At 44.0% G+C, this 23734-nt stretch overlaps 1 protein-coding gene across 1 annotated transcript in view; it reads right to left on the reverse strand.

Annotated features, from left to right (window-relative positions):
* The window catches only part of malt1 (MALT paracaspase 1), a 129436-nt gene that overhangs the window by 37438 nt on the left and 68264 nt on the right, over positions 1 to 23734 (reverse strand). The window contains exons 8-10 of the mRNA XM_078551889.1: positions 16358 to 16384; positions 13988 to 14041; positions 10023 to 10226 (exon numbers count right to left, since the gene is read on the reverse strand). Of these exons, the coding sequence (XP_078408015.1) occupies positions 10023 to 10226; positions 13988 to 14041; positions 16358 to 16384 (285 nt within the window). The remainder of the gene's footprint in view (positions 1 to 10022; positions 10227 to 13987; positions 14042 to 16357; positions 16385 to 23734) is intronic.

Genomic DNA, 23734 nt, shown 5'->3' on the forward strand with positions numbered 1-23734 from the left:
ATATTTCATGTGCCATTTTGTAGGAATGTCTAACACAGCAAGCATAGAAAATGACAAGACATCATACAGAGAAAAATAAAAAGATGCCACACTTCCAGAGTCTGCTGCAAACCCTCCTCATTGAAACAGAACACAAAAGTCTCAGTGTCGAAAATCTGTTTTAAAAAAAAGTTGTGGAGGAGATGAGTCTGATACTGAGTGCTAACCTCTCACCCCCCGGGACTGCAGACCAGTATTACAAAGAGTTAACTGAGCTGGCCAGGGGAGACTAGGTAACAGACTAGTCACATACTCTTTTCTTCTTTGGGTATCCTGGGCACTCACCACCCGTTACAAGTAACAACTGTAAAACTGACCCTTCACAACATAGGCTAATATGGGGGTGACCTTGCAGCATGGCTATCCATTTCCCCTAACAACAATCACTAATATGTGCACCCTAAAACTCCTTCCTACATTTCCACATCTCTTACTTCAGCTCCTTCATGTCACATGACATACATAAAATTATGGAGTTGGGTCATGGATCAGCCATGATCCAATTGAATGGCAGAACAGGCTCAAGGGGCCACATGGCCTACCCTTGTTCCTATCTTCCTATACTCAGCTGCTAGTTTTCTACTCAATCTTGTCAGAGGAGAAATGCCCACAAGAAGCAGGCCATCAGGTATATTCCTACTTAAAGCACCACATGGCCTACAAGCTTAAGGTCATGGGAAGTAGCACTGCACTTGGTCAAGTCAGGGACACAGTTTCAGTGGCTGATTAGTGACTAAACACCTACACTGTCATTGTGGCATCCTTGTGAAGAATCACTTCGCCACAAGGTTACAGCTCATCTATATCGCCTTAATCCCAAGAGGCATAATGCTCACACATACTTACCTTGTGTTCTCTTTTCCTGCAAATCACCATAGCAAGGCACAGGAAGAGGATGACGATGATGAGGAAGAGAAACAACAGAAATAAAGATACAATTACTTCCTTCTGAACTGTGATGATGAAGGAGATGAATTGGAACTCACACCCACCCAAATTCCTGCAGGTACCTCCTCCTTCATGCTCATCTCCCCAAAAACCCCTTAAATGCACCCCCACCCCCCACATCAATTGCTTTCTCATTCCCACACATTGCTAGAGATGCTTTCACCCAGGAGGAGTTAAATACCAAGTTAGTATGGATGCAGCACTGGTGATTCATTGTATATGATGGACTGAGAGGAATGGAGACTGGGTGAGGATGTGCCAGTTTCCCAGCAGATGCTATGAAACTCAAAACCCATGGGAGTTTGCCTAAAAAGGATGTTTGAGGTATATATCTATCTCTGAGGAGGTATGGAATCTGTATAAAAGAATGTCAGTCTTGGCTCAGTGTCAGCGGCAAAGGTTGTGGGTTGAGGTCCCATTCCAAAGACATTGAGCACTTCATTCAGTCTGACACTTTACTGGTGTAGTGAGAGAATGCTGCACTATTGTATACATGGTCTTTTGGGTAAAACGTGAAACTGAGACCCCATTTCCCCCTCAGGCAGATGTGAAAGATTCCCATGGCACTATTTGGCAAAGAGCAGGGGAGTTCTCCCAGTAACCTGGTCAACAGGTAGTTCTCAACAGATGGCACTAAAACAGGTTATCTGGCACTTTTTTTGTCACTGTTTGTGAGGTCGTTCCATGCCAAAATTGCTGTCCTTAGCCTACATTTAAATAGTTTTTATTAAAAAAGGAACAGAATCATGTGAGATGTAAATTGTAAGAGCTCCACACTTTACATGTATTCATATAGCACCTTTAATATAATGGAATATCCCAAGGGACTTCACAGGAGCAGTAGAAAACAAAGTATGACACCAAGCCACATAAGGGGACTTGGGGACAGAACTTCTGATCTCTGAGGTGGGGAGATATGCTGGGACCACCCCCCCACCTCCGAAAGTCCCTATGCAAGGACTGCACAGAAATTGCCCAGGAAGTTTAACCTTACAATGGGCAATTACCCTGCACTTGGAACTATCCAATACTCCGATTTAAATAGGAGACTTCAGATGGTCATGACTCTCTCAGCAGAATAGTTGCGTAGGAAAAGGTAGAAGGATCAAAACCACTTCCAACTCTTGGGTAACTATAGTGCCAACTCTCACCACCCCAACCCCCCCCACCCATCCCCATCACCACCCCCAACTGGATCCCCCCCCCTCCACAACCTTGACTACCCCCCAACCTCCCGGACCACTCTCCCCATCTCACTAACCCCTCCAACCCCCAACTATCCTCCCGAGCCCCCGACTAACCCCCAACCCCTGACCCCGTGGCTCCTTTCCCCCAACACTGCTGCCCTGCACTTGAAGGACTCAGGAATAGTTGCACTGTACATTTTTCACCAGGCCCTGGTCGGAAGTCAGGGCGAGAAATGTGCAGCTCCAGATTAAGGTAAGTAAAAAATGCAGAGTGGCAATCCGACTGCACTTGCCACTCCATGGAAGTTCTGGCCCATTTGGTCAGATGACTAAAATCTTGGTCAAAGAGGTAACTTTTTAGGGAACAAAAACAAAAATACCTGGAAAAACTCAGCAGGTCCGGCAGCATCTGCGGAGAGGAACACAGTTAACGTTTCGAGTCCGAATGACCCTTCAACAGAACTAAGTAAAAATAGAAGAGAGGTGAAATATAAGCTGGTTTAAGGCGGGGGGGGCGGTGGTTGGTGGGACAAGTAGAGCTGGATAGAGGGCCAGTGATAGGCGGAGATAACCAAAAGATGTCACAGACAAAAGGCCAAAGGGGTGTTAAAGGTGGTGATATTATCTGAGGAATGTGCTAATTAAGGGTAGAAAGCAGGACAAGCAAGGTACAGATAGCCCTAGTGGGGATGCCTAGTCGGAAGATGAGGTGCTTCAAAGCACCGGATGCGCGGGAGATGGGCCGGACACGGTTGAGGGCCCTGTCAACCACTGTGGGTGGAAAACCTCGGTTAAGGAAGAAGGAGGACATGTCAGAGGAACTGTTTTTGAAAGTGGCATCATCAGAACAGATGCGACAGAGGCGACGGAACTGAGAGGATGGGATGGAGTCCTTACAGGAAGCGGGGTGTGAGGAGCTGTAGTCGAGGTAGCTGTGGGAGTCGGTAGGCTTGTAATGAATATTGGTGGACAGTCTATCACCAGAAATTGAGACAGAGAGGTCAAGGAAGGGAAGGGAAGTGTCAGAGATGGACCATGTGAAAATGATGGAGGGGTGGAAATTGGAAGCAAAATTAATAAATTTTTCCAGGTCCAGATGAGAGCATGAAGCAGCACCAAAGTAATCATCGATGTACCGGAGAAAGAGTTGTGGGAGGGGGCCTGAGTAGGACTGGAACAAGGAATGTTCCACATACCCCATAAAGAGACAGGCATAGCTGGGGCCCATGCGGGTACCCATAGCCACACCTTTTATTTGGAGGAAGTGAGAGGAGGCATCCACCCTCACACCTTCTTCTCCCTCCCAAAAACATGATAGGGTCCCCCTTGTCATCACTTATCACCCCACCAGCTTCCGCATTCAAAGGATCATCCTCCGCCATTTCCGCCTACTCCAGCATGATGCCACCACCAAAAAAATCTTCCCTTCACCCCCTCTGGTGGCATTCCGCAGGGATCGTTCCCTCCGGGACACCCTGGTCCACTCCTCCATCACCCCCTACACCTCAACCCCCTCCCACGGCACCTTCCCATGCAACCGCAGAAGGTGCAACACCTGCCCCTTTACTTCCCCTCTCCTCACCGTCCAAGGGCCCAAACACTCCTTTCAAGTGAAGCAGCATTTCACTTGCACTTCCCTCAATTTAGTCTACTGCATTCGTTGCTCCCAATTCGGTTTCCTCTACACTGGAGAGACCAAATGCAGACTGGGTGACCGCTTTGCAGAGCACCTTCGGTCTGTCTGCAAGCATTACCCAGACCTCCCTGTCGCTTGCCATTTCAACACTCCACCCTGCTCTCATGCCCACATATCTGTCCTTGGCTTGCTGCATTGTTCCAGTGAAGCTCAACGCAAACTGGAGGAACAGCACCTCATCTTCCGACTAGGCACTTTACAGCCTTCCGGACTGAATGTTGAGTTCAACAATTTTAGATCATGAACTCTCTCCTCCATCCCCACCCCCTTTCTGATTCCCCCCCCTTTTTTCCAATAATTAATATAGATTTTTCTTTTCCCACCTACTTCCATTATTTTTAAATGTATTTCCATCCATTGTTTTATTTCTACTTTTTAGCCTTTTTTGATTCCTTCACTTCACCCCACCCCACCACACCCCCACTAGAGCTATCTGTACCTTGCTTGTCCTGCTTTCTACCCTTAATTAGCACATTCCTCAGATAATATCACCACCTTCAACACCTCTTTGTCCTTTTGTCTGTGGCATCTTTTGGTTATCTCCACCTATCACTGGCCCTCTATCCAGCTCTACTTGTCCCACCACCCCTTAAACCAGCTTATATTTCACCTCTCTTCTATTTTTACTTAGTTCTGTTGAACGGTCATTCGGACTCGAAACGTTAACTGTGTTCCTCTCCGCAGATGCTGCCAGACCTGCTGAGTTTTTCCAGGTATTTTTGTTTTTGTTTTGGATTTCCAGCATCCGCAGTTTTTTTGCTTTTATCTTAGGTTTTTAGGGAGTCTGTTAAAGGACTAGGTAGAGGGGTGTAGGGAAGTACTGTAACAAAAAACACATTAGCCCAAGAGGAACTGCATTCTAATGAAAATTTCGAGGCTCCAGTTGCTTCACACGTCAATTGAAACTTGGAAATACGTACATGTAAGTCTGTCACTTGATATGCAAGTGAATCATGCTCACTGTTGACAAGTGATTCGAGGCTGTTGCAGATGTCAATGAGTCCTGTTTGTAGGCCTAATTTTCACCTTCTTGACAGGCTATCAATATGCAGGAACAAAATGCTTTTATAGTCTGCATGCAGAGTCATTCGTTGCTATTTATACCACAGTGCTTCATCTTTGCATCTGTTCAGGTTGGAATGTGGCAACGCGAAAAGTTTAAAATTCCTTCAGCAGAAATACCAAGGTCAAGACTGGAGGCGCCATAGTCTCAGAAGTGTGCCTATAATTACCCTGATTTAAAAGGCAAAAAACTTTTCTCAGAGCTAGTTTATGTAATTTATTAGCTTGTTGGAATACTGCTTTACATTTTGCCCTTTTGTAAATGATATACATTACTCTTACACACTAGGGTGTCTGTGAGTCAATATCAAGAGGTTTTCACACATGCCTTTAAAATAAGGGTGTTCAGCAATTCTTTAGTGAGTCATGGGTTGCTTTAGACGGATAGAAGTTGAGGCACTGGTTTGTCCTCTAACTTTCTTTTGGTTGATTAGTGCGATACCAGCCTAGATGTTCCTATTACCATTTCCCATTTACAGTATAAAAGCAAAGAACTGCGGATGCTGGAAATTCAAAACAAAAACAGAAACAGAAATACCTGGAAAAACTCAGCAGGTCTGGCAGCATCGGCGGAGAAGAGCACAATTGACGTTTCGAGTCCTCATGACCCTTCAACAGAATTTAAAGTAAGTTGGTGATAAGCCATTTGAATTAAGTGGGTCACCATTTAACTAGATTTTTTGATCTGTGCTAGATAACTTCTTGGAAATGGAAATAAGGTGTTACACCTAAATTTCAGGAAATTAACATTGTTTCCCTACCTATAATGAACCAGGTTATGTTAGCTCACCCAGATGTGCTGATTAGGCACTGAGCTTAAGATTGAAGTGTCATTCACCAGGCGGTCCTGGCCATGATACCAGTGTTTTTTTAGGTGTCAGATCACAGTTTATATACCCAGATAAACATCTTATAGATCAGTATCCTCATTGAAAAATGTACCCTCACCGAGATACAGCTTCTCCTCAAAGCATTGAATCACAAGTACATGAACAGTTACTTGCCTGAATAAGGATAAAATGGAAGGTGGCCCAAAGAGATGCATTAGGGAGTTATGGAGTTTGGTTTCAAAGCATGTACTGCTACACTAATGATATGACAATGTTTTGTCCATCATATACACAAACATGAACAAAAATTGTTAGGAATTTGGACCATTCATCTCAGAAATGTATTCTTCCATTTCCAGCATACACAATGTTATCAGCAACTGCTATCTCCATTGTACTCTGGTATAGAGAGAATGTGGTCACTGAAGTGAAAACCCATTTGATCCCTGAATAACAAACACAAGAACAATTTCTACCTCTACCTCTGACCTGGGTTGTAACATCCAACTCGTAAAGTCAGGCTAGACAATTTTGGGAGAGAAAATCTAGCACGGAAAGCGATCAAGCACATTGGTCACTGAAGGGTTAAAGAGCGAATAATTTTGCCAGTTAAAACATACTAAATACAGAGCTTTGTGTGATGCTCTCTGCAGGTTTAGATGCATGTTAGAAAGAGACAATGTTGTAAAATGTAGACAGATTTTTATCTGCAACAGAGAAGACTTTTTAGCAACAGCCACAGGATGCGTTGGCGGGTACTTGCAGCCTCAAACTCTCAGGCTCATGCGTTCAGCTATCTTGCTTGCAATCACTAATTAGTAGGGCGTTTGTGCATACCCCCACTTAAAAGAGATCACACTGACACACAAGAAGAACTTCTGTTGCAAGATCCTTACCAGTATTGTTAAGTTCAGCTTGTCCTGAGTTCATCATTTTTTAAATACGCTCTGAAACCAAGACTGATTTAATTTATCTGGTGTCGTTTCAAGGAAAATACTCCCAGGCTATTTGCACAAGGCAAAATGAAAATGAGCAGAGAAACAGTTACTATGCATTGTTTTTCATGACACTGTAAAAATATACCATTAGGAAGTGGGAAGTAATTCCGAAGGTCATTTTGGACAGCCTGTTTATACAGAACCACTGAAAAATGATCCCACTGTGCAACACATTTGATGCTGATTTTAAGTTAACTAATGTTTTCAAATTATACAACTAACTTGATTTTTTAAAAATAGATTCTGTAAAATGCAGTGAGTGGTGTGTTGCTTCAATCAGTGAAGTTTATTTTTTTCTCCCATTTTCATTCATTTTTTCCCCTCTCCATTCTGGTGTATGGTATCACAGAATAGTGGATAATAATAATAATAATAATAGTAATAATATAAAAGCAAAAAACTGCGGATGCTGGAAATCCGAAACAAAAATACCTGGAAAAACTCAGCAGGTCTGACAGCATCTGCGGAGAGGAACACAGTTAACGTTTCGAGTCCATATGACTCTTCACAGAAATATAGTAATAATATTAACTAAGCATCATTTAGCACGAATGTTATTCATCAGTGAGGCCCCATTATTTATGAGGATGGGGCAGAATTGTGCAGATAAAGTTGAAAATGGCGAATAACCTATTAAGGCATTAAAGTTGGTAGAAGCTCATTAACAGTGAAAGTGGGGGAATGGAACTGATTGGATTGGTCTACAGAGAACTAGCATGGACTCAATGGGCCAAAAGGTCTCTTTCTGTGCCATAATGACTCTATGGCTCGAAGTAGTGGAATCAGCAGGGGGAGACCTACCTTCAGGAGGGCTATGTAGAGGCTGGAGATTGAGGCTTGGAGATACGGGGGAGGGGACTGGAGTTCGGGCTGGTGGGGGTGGGTGGGGAACTGGAGATCAGGCCCAGAGTTACCCAATTGCTCTTTATGAGACCTATTTGAAAAATATTAATTGACAGTGGATTGGGATCCCATTCCATGCATTTCACTTTTTAAACCCCCAAACGACCCACTCCTGCTCATCTTGGAGAGGGTTAATATTGAGGCCTGGGTGTGGGCAGTGGAAATGATCACATCTGGATGCAATCCTGTCTGCACTTGGCATGCATCCACTTTCCAGCAGCGGAAGTCATTACATAATTGTTAGGGGCAGATTGTTTCCCTGACCATCAGCCTAGCTGAGATCAACTAATGCAGCACAGATCTTGTAACATGCATAACACTGAACACCTTCACCTGTGGCACAAACACCAGTCAACAAACAACTATCCGTAGAATGCACTAAACGCTCAGTAGCTCCTCTCTGTGATAACAAACAAAAGCAAATGTCTCCTTATACACCACATACTCAATGTTTCCCCATTCAATGCACACACAATGCTCATCTCTATCTGGGAGGCTATAATTACCCAGTCAGCCTCAGTCCTGAAATCACAAGTGACTTCGATTGCTGCCCTTGTGTTGTTCTCTAGCTGGATGAGGATTCTCTTATGCTAACATTGACTTAGGCATAGTTTTAAAAAGAACTTAATACAGACTATTTATTTACAGCTATTTACATTCAAGATCTCATGGTAAGTATACATTGTTCTCTGGACCCACTGTTCTGGGTCTTGTTCTCTTGGAGTCTCTGTCATCTGACCCTGGTGTCATGCTTTCATCATCATTAGCATCATTGCCTAATTAACATAACCATTAACACATTACTCTGCAACAAGCTCCATATTCTTTTTAATGCAAGACACACAGAGGAAAATGCAAGCTGATGAGCAGAAGCTTCTGCTGCTGGAGGAGGCGAGCTTGGAGGTGGGAAGGGCAGTTGATGAGGTGGGGTGGTGGCATACCTAAACACCGCTGCCTTTCCACCTCCGCTGGAATTAAGTTCTGGGTGCTAAGGCTTATGTTCGACCTTCCGCCCTGCCAGCAATTAAGTGGCCAATTAATGACCATTTAAGGGCCTCCTCCTGCCGCTGCTGGAATTGACCCAGCTCCAAGTGGGCCTATTGACGTGTCCTGTGTCACTGGTAAAAGAGTGCAGGCCACCTGTCACCTGGGATGGAGGAATCCCTTGATCAAAGACACTCAGCGCCTGATCGAGGGCATGGGTATTGGGGAGTGGCATACCTACTGAGAACCATACACCCCCCTTTGCTTCCGACACCCCTCACCCTTCAGCCACCACCCTGAGAAACTCCCACCATCATTACCTAATTTTCTCCTGGGACTCCAGGGGTTGCTGTTCTGACAGCAGCTTCCTCCGTGCCACAATCGATCACAGGAACTGCTGGCCTCTGATTGGTCTGCAGCTCTTGGCGGGTGGGACCCTGTGGCTATTTTACCTCTGGCTTCGGAGGCCCACACCAGGTGGGTAGCTGAGCAGCTTTTACTAGGTGAGTTGTTATTAGGCAAGGGATTAGGGGGTGAGAACCTCTCTGGAGATCCCCTGTGCCCATCGGAGGCACCCTCCCCACGTGGTTATACCCTTTGGCCTATAACACTCCCTGCCACTAGCCTCTCAAACCTGGCCTCCCATTCCCTCTCACTTTCCCTGCTGGGGCCTTATCTGAATTTGTACCTCCATTAGCACCTCCTCTTCAGGGACTGCCTGTAAGTCCAGCAGTGGGCACTATTCGAACGTGGTGCTGCTAGGACTACAGGACTGCTGGCCAATTGGACTGGCTGGCAGCTCTCCAAGATGGAACGTCCTCCCCCAATGGGGGTGGAAGTCTCACTTTTAGCTAATTAACACCCCGCCGAATGTTAAATGGTTGTGGGGCAGCGATATCAGTGGAGATGCAATTTCCCATCGACTCTTTGGGTGATTGGGTGGGAAACCACTCATCTGAAAAATCCTGCCCCTGTGTCGCACAACTGGTGAATGAAAATCCAAATAGCCGGAGGGCAATGACTTGAATTGAGATCAACTAACCTAGTACAAGTCAAAAATTGAATTTGGGATCTTTCTGGTCTGTGTAGCACAATAACACACCTTTGCATTTAATATCTCAGCCACTGCATACCCAAGGATATTGATTTGATTGAACTACAATCCTTCTATTCCTTGTTCAAACTCGGACTACACAGAGGCTCTTCACATGAGTGACTCATGTCATGAATCTGATCAATTAAAAAGCCAATAGTACATCAAATAATTTGATCATGACTGCAATATAAACCGGTTCCCTCCCTCCAGAAACTGCCATTTTGAAGAGACATAATTCAACTGCCAGTGCACACTGCAATGTATTGAAAACAGACATACCATACACTCCCTTGTCCAGCAAGAGCAAGAACTCATACACCGCATTACGCATCTCTGACTCGGTGAGGTCCAACAGAGATACCACTTTAAAATCGAGCTGTCGCAATAAATTGGTCAGTTCATATACATCCACCATTGGTGCCTTTAGCTTGGGATGGCTGAGGTAGGACATGTTGCCAATCAGTAGAGCCACCTTGTCTGTTGCTACAAAGATAACAATTTTAGAATATCATTTCAATGACACAAAAATCATCAAAAATACATAGAATGCTACAGCACAGAAGGAGGCCATTCGGTCCATCTTACCTGTACTGGCTTTTTGAAAGACAATCCCTCTATTCTTTCCCCTTCAAGTATATATCCAATTACCTTTTTGAAAATTACTATTGGATCTTCTGCCACCATCCTTTCAGACAGTGCATTCCAAACCATAACAACTCGTTGTCCAACTGTTTGCCAATTATCTTAAATTTGTGTTCTCTGGTTACACAGTATTACTTAGAATATACAGCACAGGGGTAAGTGTATCTTTTTAAATCATCCAGGTGAAATTTACAGTACTGAAACACATTGGGTGGAATTTCATGAAAAGAGCGTAGTTCCCAATGGGGGACCGGGGGTGGGCACCACTTCAGCTCATGGGCTGGATTTTACATGTTTTTGGCCAGGGTTGCAGGGGTTGGGCACGCAAAATATGTTGGCTGGCTGGCTGGCACACCACCTTCCCGCCCGCCCCCTGAGCTCACCCCCATAATACACCAGCTGGGCGAGTGCCAAAATGGGGACAGCCCACTGCCATATTTGAATAAAAAATTAACAGTCGAGTAGGCTTGTTAGCAAACCGTTTGACCAGGATAATATGCCACCCAGGCCATAATACGGTTCACATGGGTATGTCGGCAGGAATGGGAAGGATGTTCTTTGTGGCTTAGATGATAAAAGGCGGGAAAGAAAAAAAGGTAGGAAAGAAGGGACGCACCTCATTCAGTGGGTGCTCTGTGTGCATTGGAGGCACCCCCTAAGATATCACTGCCCCTTTCCTTCCTTGCTGCCTGCCCTCCAAAGACCAGCCTCCTCAGCACTCTCCCCCCAACACTTCCAGAGCTCTCGGATCCCTCCCACCCATAAAAGCACAGAGCTTACCTGGTTCCGGAAGCCATACACCTTTTATGTGCTCCTTCTTGCAGTCCTGGCAGTGCCCAGTCTTGAGCTCTGGCAGTGCCAAGACTGTTAAAGCTGCCAGCCAATCTGATTGGCCAGCAGCACTAAGGAGCGGAAGTCCCACCCTTACTTTGCTTAGCCTGCCCTAAGTGTGTTGTGGCTGCGGGGTGGGCTTCTTTCCAACATGTTGGCTGTCGGCCGATTTTCCTTCTAGGGTTGGGGGGGGGTTATGTTTAGCAGCCCTTGTAAAATCCAGCCCCATATGTTGGGAGCAACACACATGCAATTCTAATGCAAATCCTAAGTGCGTGCGGCGGCCATGGGTATCACGTCCAATTGCCTGGTGGGGCAGGCAGGAAATGTCCACCCCCGCTGTCACCAGACTCAATTGTAGATCAGAGCAGATTGTAAAAGACCTGCCTCTCCAAGTAACCAGTCTGGGTGGAAGTAGGAGGAAGCTGGGAGCAAGATATTTCACCTGCAGGGCCACTAAAACATTGTGCCTGGAACCACAGCCTGCACCCCCCTTTGTAGCTTTTGTCAATTAAGCCTCATTCCTCTGCCTTCTCCTCTGCAGCGAGCATCTTCTGGGACCCCAGCCCCCACCGCCCCCACCACCTACCCTTCACTCCCTCCCCTTTTTAATGAGTATTCATGGTATGCAAATACATGAAAAATAGATTCCCACCACTGAACAGCCTGATGCCTGTTCCGCCGCTGACACGCCGACTTTATTTCAAGAACTCAACCCGCCATTGGGAAACCGAAGTTTTGGCTCCTACCTGATTAAGTCCCCCTGCTCATCTCATTTCCTGCTCCCAGAGGCCCTATTAAATTCTGCCCAGTACTTTTTTCCCTGAAACTTCATTTAGTCTGTTAATGCTCAGTGGTTACAATGGAATTTATTAGTAAGTATATTCTAATCTCTGCTGTCAATTTGACAATGTTTGTTTACACAAGGTAAGTGGTTTCAAGGGTTTTTGGTTTTTGCTATTGATACTTTAAAGGTTCTGGATGATTGACATTTTTCTTAGCTTGGAGTGACATTTGTTTTCAATATAAGAGATAGGTATAAATTAATTACTTTTTTAAAGCTTTAATTTTGCACATTCAACTATACACTATAGGGTTCATTGGTTCCAGACAGTAAATAGTGGGTTAATGGGCATGGAATAGCTGGGAATAGGGGTCATGAGGGGCCATAGGGGGTGGGTGGAAGGGCAGAGCTTGGCATAAAAGGCATGAGGACCACCTTTTGAACTTAACTTTTAAAAGGCCCCTCATGCAGACTAGGATTCGTAACTGCTCTGAGGGGCTGTGAACCACGACTCTAAAAACCTGACCCAACTTCATGAAAATTGCAGAGCAGTAGGGCATGCCTATCTCCTCAATAAAGTCAGCCTGGTTGGTAGTGCAAATGCTGGCTTTTGACAGGAGCCAGCCTGCACCCTTTAAAAGCGCTCCCGAAAATCAGACAGCCTGGGAAGGTGGTGGGGAATCCAGGAATCGGGACCCGCCCAGCATTTTTAAAGGGCACCAGAGTCATCTCAAGTCAGTGAAAATCCAGGCCTATGTTCCTGAACAGAACAGTGACAGTATGATTTGAGAAAAGATGAACATCAGCAAGAATGGCGGGAAATGGAAGAGGGGTTCACCTGAATTTGAAGAAGGGATGGAAAAGTGTTCTAGCATGAACTAAAGGTAGAGGAAAGTGCCAGAGAGAAGGAGGTGAGGAGTGTGAATGGACTGAAAGGGAAAGAAGAATATCAGCATAGGGGAAGTAACATAAATCAGTTTGAGCTGGAGGTGAGGGGGAAGAATACTGCCTTCTTAACTTGGGATGGAGGGAAGATGGCGTCTCTGTGTCACCATGGCAGCCAGATGAACAATAACTTCCACGTTTAAAAATAACAAGTACTAATATAAATCTGCAATAAGGGGAATCATTGAAATGCTTGCCACAAATCAAACTAGGATATTGGTACACCTGCAGCTTCAGCTGCAACAAGCCTATAGCCCACTGCATTTTCACTATAACTACATGTAGTAGGGGTATTTTAAAACAACTGGTCAATTTTTACTATTTTCCGAAGTTGGCATATATACTGCCGGACCTGGCTGCTGCCCACCTCTAACAATCTACTAGAAGTGTCGACAAGGAGGAGGTAACATGTTTTCTGAGTAGCGGGGCTTTTAAAACTTCAGGGAACAGGTTAGAGAGAGGGTACTTCTGTCATTGAAAGGCGAGAGTATCCTTAAAAAAGCCTTTGGAGGTAGCTTTTTGAAAAATGATAATTTAGTTGGTTTGTTCAATATGAATTCATCAAAAAATAAACATTTTTCCCATAATTTCTAAGAAAAAAACAACTTTGAAGTAAAAATGAACATAATGCACTAAAATTAAAAACTTTACTAAAGCTTCCCAGATAGTTAGCTTGTGGCTCACAATAACACCAGTAGTGCAATTCGATTCAGCTGTTCCAGCTGAGGTAGACTTGGGACCCGCCTCCTCACCCTGCCCCTGAGAGTGCATGGCAATGGCAAACCACCACTGACTAAAAATTGTCAAGAAAACAGCTCCGGGTGAAGCATCAGCAGAAAATGAGCCAAGGAGCTACCTTTCGGCAGAGCGCACATGAATAGATGAATGCTAATTTATAATGCACCTGATTAATGAGATTCGGTGATGTTGCTTTCATGATATAGCCAAAGGAAGAAAAAGTAAGACCTTACATTAACTCGATTTATTGTGTTTGCAGCACATCCACACAGACAAAACAAAGTAAGGAAGAAATTTTACTCACCATAATGTCTTTGGTTAAATCCTAAATCTAGCGGTCCAACTTCAACTGGATTACCTGATAGTAGAAAAAGAAAGATAATACTTCTGAATATTTAAACACAGCACTATCTTGTTCAAGGCCCTATTTTCGATAGTGACACTGTATCAATTTTACACAATCATAGTCAGGTCTAGGTATAACTTATTACTACAGTAAATATTTAACAGCTAGCTCTTATGATTCTTCAATTTCTCCTTCAACATCCATTTTATTCTTTACATTGAAAGCTAGCTAACTTCCTTAGTCCTTTAGAAACTACTAGCTTGGATTTTTTTCCATTGAGCACAAGGCCAACTGTAGGTTGGAGAGAGCAAGATTCATGCCAGCCAACGTCATGATAACTAACCTCATCTTAACTTGAGAAATGACATGTGCTAAATGTATGCTTGGGAAGAATTTACACATGCAAGAGGACTCGGGCCCATGTTAATTGCCAACCAAAGATGCCCAAAATGGGACAGACCATTTTTCAGGCATCCATGGCTCCTGTTTAACACAGGTGAGAAGCTTATTCCTCGTAAATTTTGACCCATCGCCTGAACCACTTCAGGAGTCGCCAGAGATTGGCCCTCATTACACCCATTTCACACCAGTAAAACCGGCCACAGCAAGGTTCAACTTCTACTCCCTGGACGTTTTAGCAGCCTTCCTATTAATTTAAATCTTCCTATACCGCAGTTTATCCTCCCCGAGACAGAATTTTCTGTTTTGTCCCCGGACCTGTTACTAGGTACTTAACAGATAAAGACATATTCAAGATCACATAAATGAGGACTCACTTGTGGAGAATAGCCTGAGATGCTGAATTGGAGATAAATATCGAGAAGCAAAATACTACTGGCTATTCCTTCACTTCCTCCTACTCTCCTGGGAAGTATCAAAAAGATTCTCCTCAGTGATGTGTTTCAGATTGGGAACTCAGCAGACTCAGTCAAAATGTGTCTCATCATTGTACTGCACTGTACATGAGAAGTTCCAACATGTGAAAAGTGTTGTAAGGGTTTGTTCAGTTGGTCTCACGAGGAGGTGCAGAGGCTTGTAAAGTTGAACGGTAGTACTTATTGATAACACATAACTATATATATATATGTACAAAGTACAGACCTGACTATAAGCCAACTCCATGCTTACCTCTGCACAGGTCTCTGCATACTCTTGGACTGACCCAGATCCCTTGTCAAGTGACCCTTTACAACACACTGTGGGCGTTACTGTTCTCCAGTCCCCATTAACCCTTGCTATTCCAAACACTCTTATACTACAAAGAGGAGGAAAGGAAATGAACAGGTCCTCTTGTACCTATCCAGAAAATGCTTGTTTGAGAAGTTCAGCTGAGGATGTGACAAGATGCAGCTGCAATGCTTCACGGTCTATTGACAAAACTCGGCCCAGAATTTGCTGCTGCATCAATATTGGCAAGAATGCCATTAAGTTGGACTGTTGCGTTTCCCAATCTTCCAGTGACAAATTCATACTACAATTTGCTGAAAAAAATAATTAGAATATTCTACAGCGGGCAGAAGGGTTGGGAGCACCTCAACTGATGCCTGATATACATCTAAGGTATGAGTGCCTGCCTCTGAATGGAGCAACAAATTATTCAACAGGGATCTATTCAGGAGAAATGGCTCTGATCTGATAAGATGGCAATGGGTCACAGCATGCATGGACAAAATGTTCAGGTCAGGTTTGTGTGATTGATGAGTTTATACTGGAATAGTGTACATATATAAATTGAAAAAGAATCCTGTATGCAAAAGATTGTCTCCTAAACTATGTGCAATTCTTGGCCATATTTCATTATTGATTGCACTCCATGCTTTGAGCATCAACTCATTAAATATTGTTAAGAAAAGAATACCAGTGAGTGGAATTTAGCACTTATTTTATTACTTAATAGAAGTTATGATTTCAATGAAATTCCAGAACAAGTGCTACCATTAAGCAACTTACGGAGTGATTGAAGACTTTGTTGATTCAGAGCCCTCCAATGCCATCTCCGTAATGCTCTAAGTGGCTGTCGTGATCACACTAGCAAGAATTCAAATTTTAATGAGGGTGGAGCTAAGATTATTGGCTCACCTTGTTGGTGAGAATAATAGCACCACTACGAGGGTAATCTGTGGGTCTAATATGCATAACATCTTCCAAAATGGAAACTAAACTTTGGGTGGAATTTTGTGGTCACGTTGTGGCGGAGGAGGGGCTGTAAAATGCAGAGAGCCATTCCAAAGACCATTGGCTTCGACAGGACCAGAAAATTCCGCCTAGGTGGGCTGTAAAATTTCACCTTTTATTTCTGTAGAGACATTGTAAAAAAAAGACACTTACCTGTTTCTTCAGGATACTTCACCTCGTCTGAAAGAGATTCAGCAAAGAAAAAGTTAGTAACAGTGAAAAATATAGTCCATTTTTTTCACTACTTTTCAGAAATCCCGGCTAACCTGGAGGCTAAAGTGACTAGTCCAAAAAGGAAAAACAACAATAGCTAAAACAAAGTGGGCCTGCCCGACATTAACCCTTTCCCCAAGAATCAGGTTGAAAGCAGTCGGTCATTACTAAAAATTAGCAGCCACTCCAGAGTTTATTCAAACTATTTAATTTGGAAGCTATCACGTCTCCAAAATATCCTTTTTGATGATTTTAAAAAAGAAGTGTCAAGTGCTAGAAATCTGAAATAAAACCAGAAAATTATAGAAATAAACTGGAGTCCAGTTCTAAAGCTGGTCAACATATGCCATGTTAAATAAAAACAGAAAGTGCTACAGACCAGGCAACATCTAACATCTGTGGGTAGCGGAATGTTTCAGGTCGATGACCTTCATCAGAGCTGATGAGTGCGGATCAGGTCCGATGAAAGATTGCCAACCTGAAACATTAACTCTGTTTCTGTCACCACAAATGCTGCCTGATCTGCTGAGCATTTGCAGTATTTTCTGTTTTTATTTCAGATTTCTAGCATCTGCAGTATTTTGATTTTGAAATGTTAACCCTTTCAGAGGCTGACTGGGGAGATAGTGGCACAGTGGTAATGTCACTGGACTAGTAATCCAGAGGCCCACGCTAATGCCCTGGCACACAGGTTCAAATCCCACAACTGCAGCTGGTGGAATTTAAATTCAATTAATAAAATCTAGAATCGAAAGCTAGCCTTAGTAATGGTGATCATGAAACTACCATCGATTGTTGTAAAAACCTATCTGGTTCACTAATGTCCTTCAGTGAGGGAAATCTGCCGTTCTTACCTGGTCTGGCCTACATGTGACTCCAGATCCAGGGTGATGTGGTTGACTCTTAACTGCCCTCTGAAATAGCCTAGCAAGCCACTCAGTTCAAGGCCAATTAACGATGGGCAACAATGCTGACCTTGCCAGCGATGCCCACATCCCATGAAAGAATAAAAAAGATTTACCTGATATGTGTGGAATCCAAATGTAATAACAAATTTCTACCTTATGGCCCAGAAATGATATAAAGATGATTGTCATTATTTTCAATCATCTCAGATTGTGGTTTGGTTTCTAAATCTAAGCCAGCTCCTGCAATGAACCCACATCCGACTTTGAAACTCTGACTAACTCCCCCATGACAGAATGTTCATCCAAACAATCCCTGCCTAAAACACTCACTAACAAGCCGCTTTACATAAATTCCACTAAATTCATATTCCATCTCCATCTTTATTTGACTGGAACAACCATTGTGCTTTGACATGTTACTATGATCATATCCTAGCTTTTCTATAGGATGACATGCTGTGGCAGCTCGAACATCCGTTAAAAATCCTGCAATGGGGAATTCTGTGCTAAGGTTTGCTTCATTTTTCTTTTGGATAGAAGGATAGCCCATTCCCATTTCCCATTGAGCATGAAAGTAAGCAGCACGCGTTCAAATTAACTGCTTCATAACCACAAGTAACCTCTGTCACAATGCACAGTGGCTGCTGCACTGCACCGTGACCCGACAGAGTGCATTTGAATAAGAGAAAATCACAGTGACGATCAGTATAGATCATATAGATGTACATGTTTCTGACAAGAACCAAGATGTGAAATATACCCACTCATCCATTTCCCGCTGATGTGAATTTGGTACTTATTGGGGTAAAGGTGTTAACACTGGAGAATATAACATTTTCAATTTCAAGTACTCAATGCCTGCACCTAACTATGCAACACTTGAAACAAAAACAGAAAATGGTGGAAAAACTCACCAGGTCTAGCAGCATCTGTGGAGAAAGACAGAGTTAACGTTTCGAGTCCGTATGACCCTTCTTCAGAGCTGAAGAGAGGTGGAAATGTGATGAAATTTATACCGTTTAAGAGGGGTGGAGCAGGTGAAGCTGGATAGAAGACCAGCGATAGGCGGGGACAAAGGAAAGATTGACAAAGATGTCATGAACTAAAGGATAAAGGGAATGAATAGGAGGCAGTTAGGACCAGGGAACTGGAAATTGTTGATATGACGTAGGGCATCAGAGGAATCACAGATGTAGGTGGGAAGAGACTGGACAAGGGGAGAGAGTACGGAGTCAAGGTAGGAAGAACTGAGTTCCGGGGGCAGGAACAGGCTGACATGATGGGTCTACTGGGACAGTCCTATTTGTGGATTTTGAGAAGGGGGTAGAAGCGAGCTGTCCGGGGTTGAGAGGCAACGAGGCTGGAAGCTCTAGAGGGAAAATCTTCAGAGGAGATGAGGTTAGTGACAGTCCTGGAAACAATGGCTTGATGTTCGGTGATGGGGTCATGTTGTTCTTTCACACAATGCTCCCCTTGTTCTGCTATTATCATATTCTACTTTCTTACCTTTACACCACTATCAGCACCTTTTTAAGCCCTTACCACTACCATTAACACTCCCTTTGTCCTTTAGTTCATAACATCTTTGTCAACCTCTCCTTTGTCCCCCCCTATTGCTGGCCTTCTATCCAGCTCCACATGCTCCACCTCCCCCCTTAAGCAGTATAAATTTCATAATATTTCCACCTCTCTTCAGCTCTGAAGAAGGGTCATATGGACTCGAAATGTTAACTCTGTTTCTCTCTTCACAGATGCTGTTAGACCTGCTGAGTTTTTCCAGCATTTTCTGTTTCAGATTTCTAGCATCTGCAGTATTTTGCTTTTATCTTAGTATGCAATGCCTGATCTGGGAATATATGGTGCTGATGAAATTTCTCTCTACTCAGCCAAACAAGATACCTTAATCTCAGAAGAACATATAAATCTTTTTACCGGTGTTCACAGCAACAATGTGTAGTTTTTAAGTTTGTTCTTGACATATGAGCACTGCTGGCCAGGCCAGCATAATTGTCCTTATAGTGAGTAGCAGTAGTGAGTCACTTTCTTGAATTGCTAAAGCCTATGTGGTGTTGTACAGTGATGTTGGAGAGCAAGTTCCAGGTTTTTGACGCAGCAGCAATGAAGGAACAGCGATATCGTTCCATATCAGGAAAGTGCATGACTCAGAGGAGAACTTGCTGTTAGTGACGTTTCCATGAGTTTGCTGTCTTTGTTCTTCTAGCTGGAAGAGGTTGCAAGTTTGGAAGGTGCTTTTGAAGGAGCTTTGGTGAGTTCTTGCAATGCATCTTGTAAACTGTACACACTGCTGCCGCTGTGTACCGGTAGTGGAGAGAGTGAATGTTTAAGGTAGTGGATGGGGTGCTGATCATGTGGGCTACTTTGTGGTGGATGGTGTAGACCTTCTTGTCTGTTGTTGGAGTTGAACTCATCCAGGCAATTGGAGAGTATTCCATCACACTCCCTGACTTGTGCCTTGTGGATGGTGGGCAGGCTTTGGGGCATCAGGAGGTGAGTTACTCACTGCAGAATTCCCAGCCTTTGGCCTTCTCTTGTAGCCACAGCATTGATATGGCTGGTCCAGTTCAGTCAATGATAACCCCCCAGGATGCTGATTATGGGGGATTCAGTGATGGTAATGCCATTGAATGTCAAGGGGCGATGGTTAGATTCTCTCTTGTTGGAGATGGTCATTTCCAGGCACTTGTGTGGTGCGAATGTTACTTGAATGTTGTGCAGGTCTTGCTGCATGTCAGCACAGACTGCTTCAGTATATAAGGAGTATGGTGCTGAGCACTGTGCAATCATGAGTGCACCCCCCTACCTCTGGCCTCATGTTGGAGGGAAGGTCATTGATGAATCAGCTGAAATAGTTGAGCCTAGGACACTACCCTGAAGAACACTTGCAATCATGTTCTGGGACTAAGAGAGTGCCCAACAACAACCACAACCGTCTTCCTTTTATTTTTAAAACTCTTCATGGGATGTGGACATCGCTGGCAAGGCCAGCATTCGTTGCCCATCCCGAATCACCCTTGAACTGAATGGATTGCTAAGCCATTTCAGAGGACAGTTAAGAGTCAATCATGTTGCTGTAGGTCTGGAGTCACTTGTAGGCCAGACTGGGCAAGGACGGCTGATTTCCTTCTCTGAAGGACATTAGTAACCAGATGGGTTTTTACAACAATCGATGATAGTTTCATGGGTATCATTACTGAGACTAGCTTTCAATTCCAGATTTATTAACTGAATTCAAATTCCACCAGCTGCCGTGGTAGGATTTCAGCCTACATCTGAGCAGCATTTGTCTGGATGTCTGGACTACTAGTTCAGTGACATCACTATGCCACCATCTCCCCCAAACCAGTGGAGAATTTTTCCTCTGATTCCCATTAACTTGTTAGAGCTCCATGATGCCACACCCAGTAAAATGTGACCTTGATGTCAAGGGCAATCACCTCTGGAATTCGCCTCCTTTGTATGTGTTTGTACCAGGGCTGTAATTATGTGTGGAACCAAGGAGCCCTGGCAGAACCCAAATTGAGCATCAGTGAGCAGATTGTTCCTGAATAAGTGCCACTTGTTAGCATGTCAATGACACTTTCCATTGCTTTGCTTTTGATTGAGTGTAGACTGATGGGGTGTTAAGTGGCATGATTGGAGTTGTCCTACTTTTTGTGGACAAGATATACCTGAGCAATTTTCCACATTGTCGAGTAGATGCCAGCGTTGGAGTTGTAGTGGAACAGCTTGGCTAAAGGTATGGCTAGTTCTGAAGCATAAGTCTTCAGTACTACTGTCGCGGTGTTATCAGGGCCCACATCCTTTGCAGTGTCCAGTACCTTCAGATGTTTCTTGATACCAAGTGAAGTGAATTGAATTGGCTGAAGACTGGCATCTGGCATGGTGAGGGCCTCAGGTGGAGGTCGGGAGGGGTTACCAACTCGGCACTTCTGGCTGAAGATGGTTGCAAATGCTTCAGTTTTGTCTTTTACTATAAAAGTGACACTGGTAATCTAATGCTTAATTAGAAGCAGCCTGCACTTATCGATCCACATCCAAGTCTAATGGTTTATTCATCTGACTGATGAATGGCTGGGCAGAACTGTCTTTCTCACAGCCCTCAAAAACTCTTCATGCTACAATGTTTGCCTTTACTGCCTATAGGAATGCCTCCAGACAGAACCATCCTTCCATGCATATTGAAAAGTACAATTCTCTCCAAATTTTTCTTCATGACTCAACTTTTGCCACAAGGGATCAACCTTGTGGCTCTTCTCTCCACTGTTTAGAATACTTGAATGTCTCAGCAACCAAAATTGGACTCAGTGCTCAAGATGAAGTCTGACCAGAACAATTTGATCAGTTTAACTTTAGGCTGTTCCACTACTCAGAGCTCTGCAACACTGCCAGTGAAATGACTGGCTAATGGATTGGCCTAGGCTATTGACTTCTGTATTTATTTCTCCAGCCAGTGTCTGTTTTACAAGTACCACCAAACTCTGTGACTTAGTGAGCAAACTGAATCAAACAATCCAATAAGATCCCTGGTTCAATGACCAACCTGTACCAGGTTAGCTGATATTTGCTGGGACAGGAACAGAATATTAGCACTATTGCCCTGAATACAGTTACCTTGAATCTGAGCCAGACCCTGTATTTCAAAGCCCACAAAGGAGCAATTGCAGCTGTTGCCAGATAATGATCTGGAGCAGAAAAAAGTTAACAGAGTCCTTGCTCCAGATCACTGTCCAGCAACACCTGCTATAAATGCTCCTTTGTGGGCTTTGAAGGGCAGGGTCCTGCTCACTTTGAAGACACTGAAGTCAAGCTGCTTAACATCACTCGCTGACAAGGCTAACATATAAATAGTGACCATTTGGGCATGGTACTGTGAAGTGACCTGCTCGAGTGGAACCCTATTTCATCCACCTTATTTCACCATCTAGCTTCACACATTCATGATTAGACGGAAAAAAATTTGATTATTTTCAAAACTATTTTCTTTCGGTGAACATGAAAGACCGGACTCCAGCATCTTAACTGACCCAGTTACCATGAGAACTAACAAAACTCATTAAAACTAGTGGAGCTAGAAAATGGGCACATACTGAATGAAGTTTGCGGGATCAGGGAGCGAGGCTGCAAAGAAATTGGTCCTTTGGCACTTGGGGCCACATCTTGGCTGGCCCAACCGCAGAAGATTGCATAGTGGTGCCCCGGCAAACCCCGAAATACAGAGTACCCCATCCACCCCCACTACTTGCTACAACAATCCTCAATGAACCCCCGAGGCCCATCGAGCCTGCTCTACCATTCAGTACAATCAGGGGCGATCATCCACTTCAATGTCTTTTTCCCACACTATCCCCAAATCGCTTCACATCGTCTTTAGAAATCTGTCAATCTCTGCTTTAAACATACTCAATGAATGAGCTTCCATAGCCCTCTCAGGTAGAGAATTCCAAAGATTCGCAACCCTCTGAGTCAAAAATATTCTCCTCATCTTGGTCCTAAATGGCTTCCCTCTGATTTTGAAATTGTGTCCCCTGGTTCTAGGCTCCCCAACCAGGGGAAATGTCTTACCTGCACCTACCCTGTCTATCTCTTTAATTGTAGGTTTCAATGAGGTCACCTTTCATTCTTCGAAACTCTAGGGAATACAGGTCCAGTTTCCTCAATTTCTCTTCATGAGACAGTCCTGCCATCCCAGGGACAAGTCTGATGAACCTTCATTGCACTCCTTCAATGGCAATAATGCCCTTCTTAAGGTAAGGGGACCAGGACTGCACACAATACTCCAGGTGTGGTCCAACCAAGGTTCTATACAATTGAAGCAAAACTTCGCTACTCCTGTACTCAAATCCTTTTGCGATAAAGGCCAACATACCATCAGCAGCCCTAACGTTAAAAAAAACCACTCTCCTTTCTCTTTGGGAGTCCATGCTCCAATTCCATTCAGGAGCTCCCCCAACCCGCCCCCAGCCCTGCCATAAATCTCGTCCAAGATGGGGACCTGGTGTATCTGGGTCCCAGTCGAGTTTACAGCCATTTCAACAGAGCTACATTGGAATTCTACTAGAATGGCCATGTAATCTCAGCTCTGTCCATTCAAGCAGCAGGCTTTTATTTATTTTTTCACAGGATATGGGCGTCGTTGGCTTGTCCAGCATTTTTATTGTCCATCCCTAATTGCCCTGGAGAAGGTGATGTTGAGCCACCTTCTTGAACCGCTGCAGTCCATGTGATATAGATACATCCACAGCGCTGCTAGGAAGGGAGTTCCAGGGTTCATAAAGGATTCATAAGCTTAGTTTCCAGTCAAGATCAACTGGTTGAGCTACCAGATAAACCATCTAAAGCATCACACTACTCACTCCTGGCTTGCTTATAGTAAAGGTGTATGCCATTT

This window comes from Cetorhinus maximus, chromosome 1, assembly GCF_964194155.1.
Source record: "Cetorhinus maximus chromosome 1, sCetMax3.hap1.1, whole genome shotgun sequence".
In the NCBI taxonomy this organism is placed as follows: domain Eukaryota; kingdom Metazoa; phylum Chordata; class Chondrichthyes; order Lamniformes; family Cetorhinidae; genus Cetorhinus; species Cetorhinus maximus.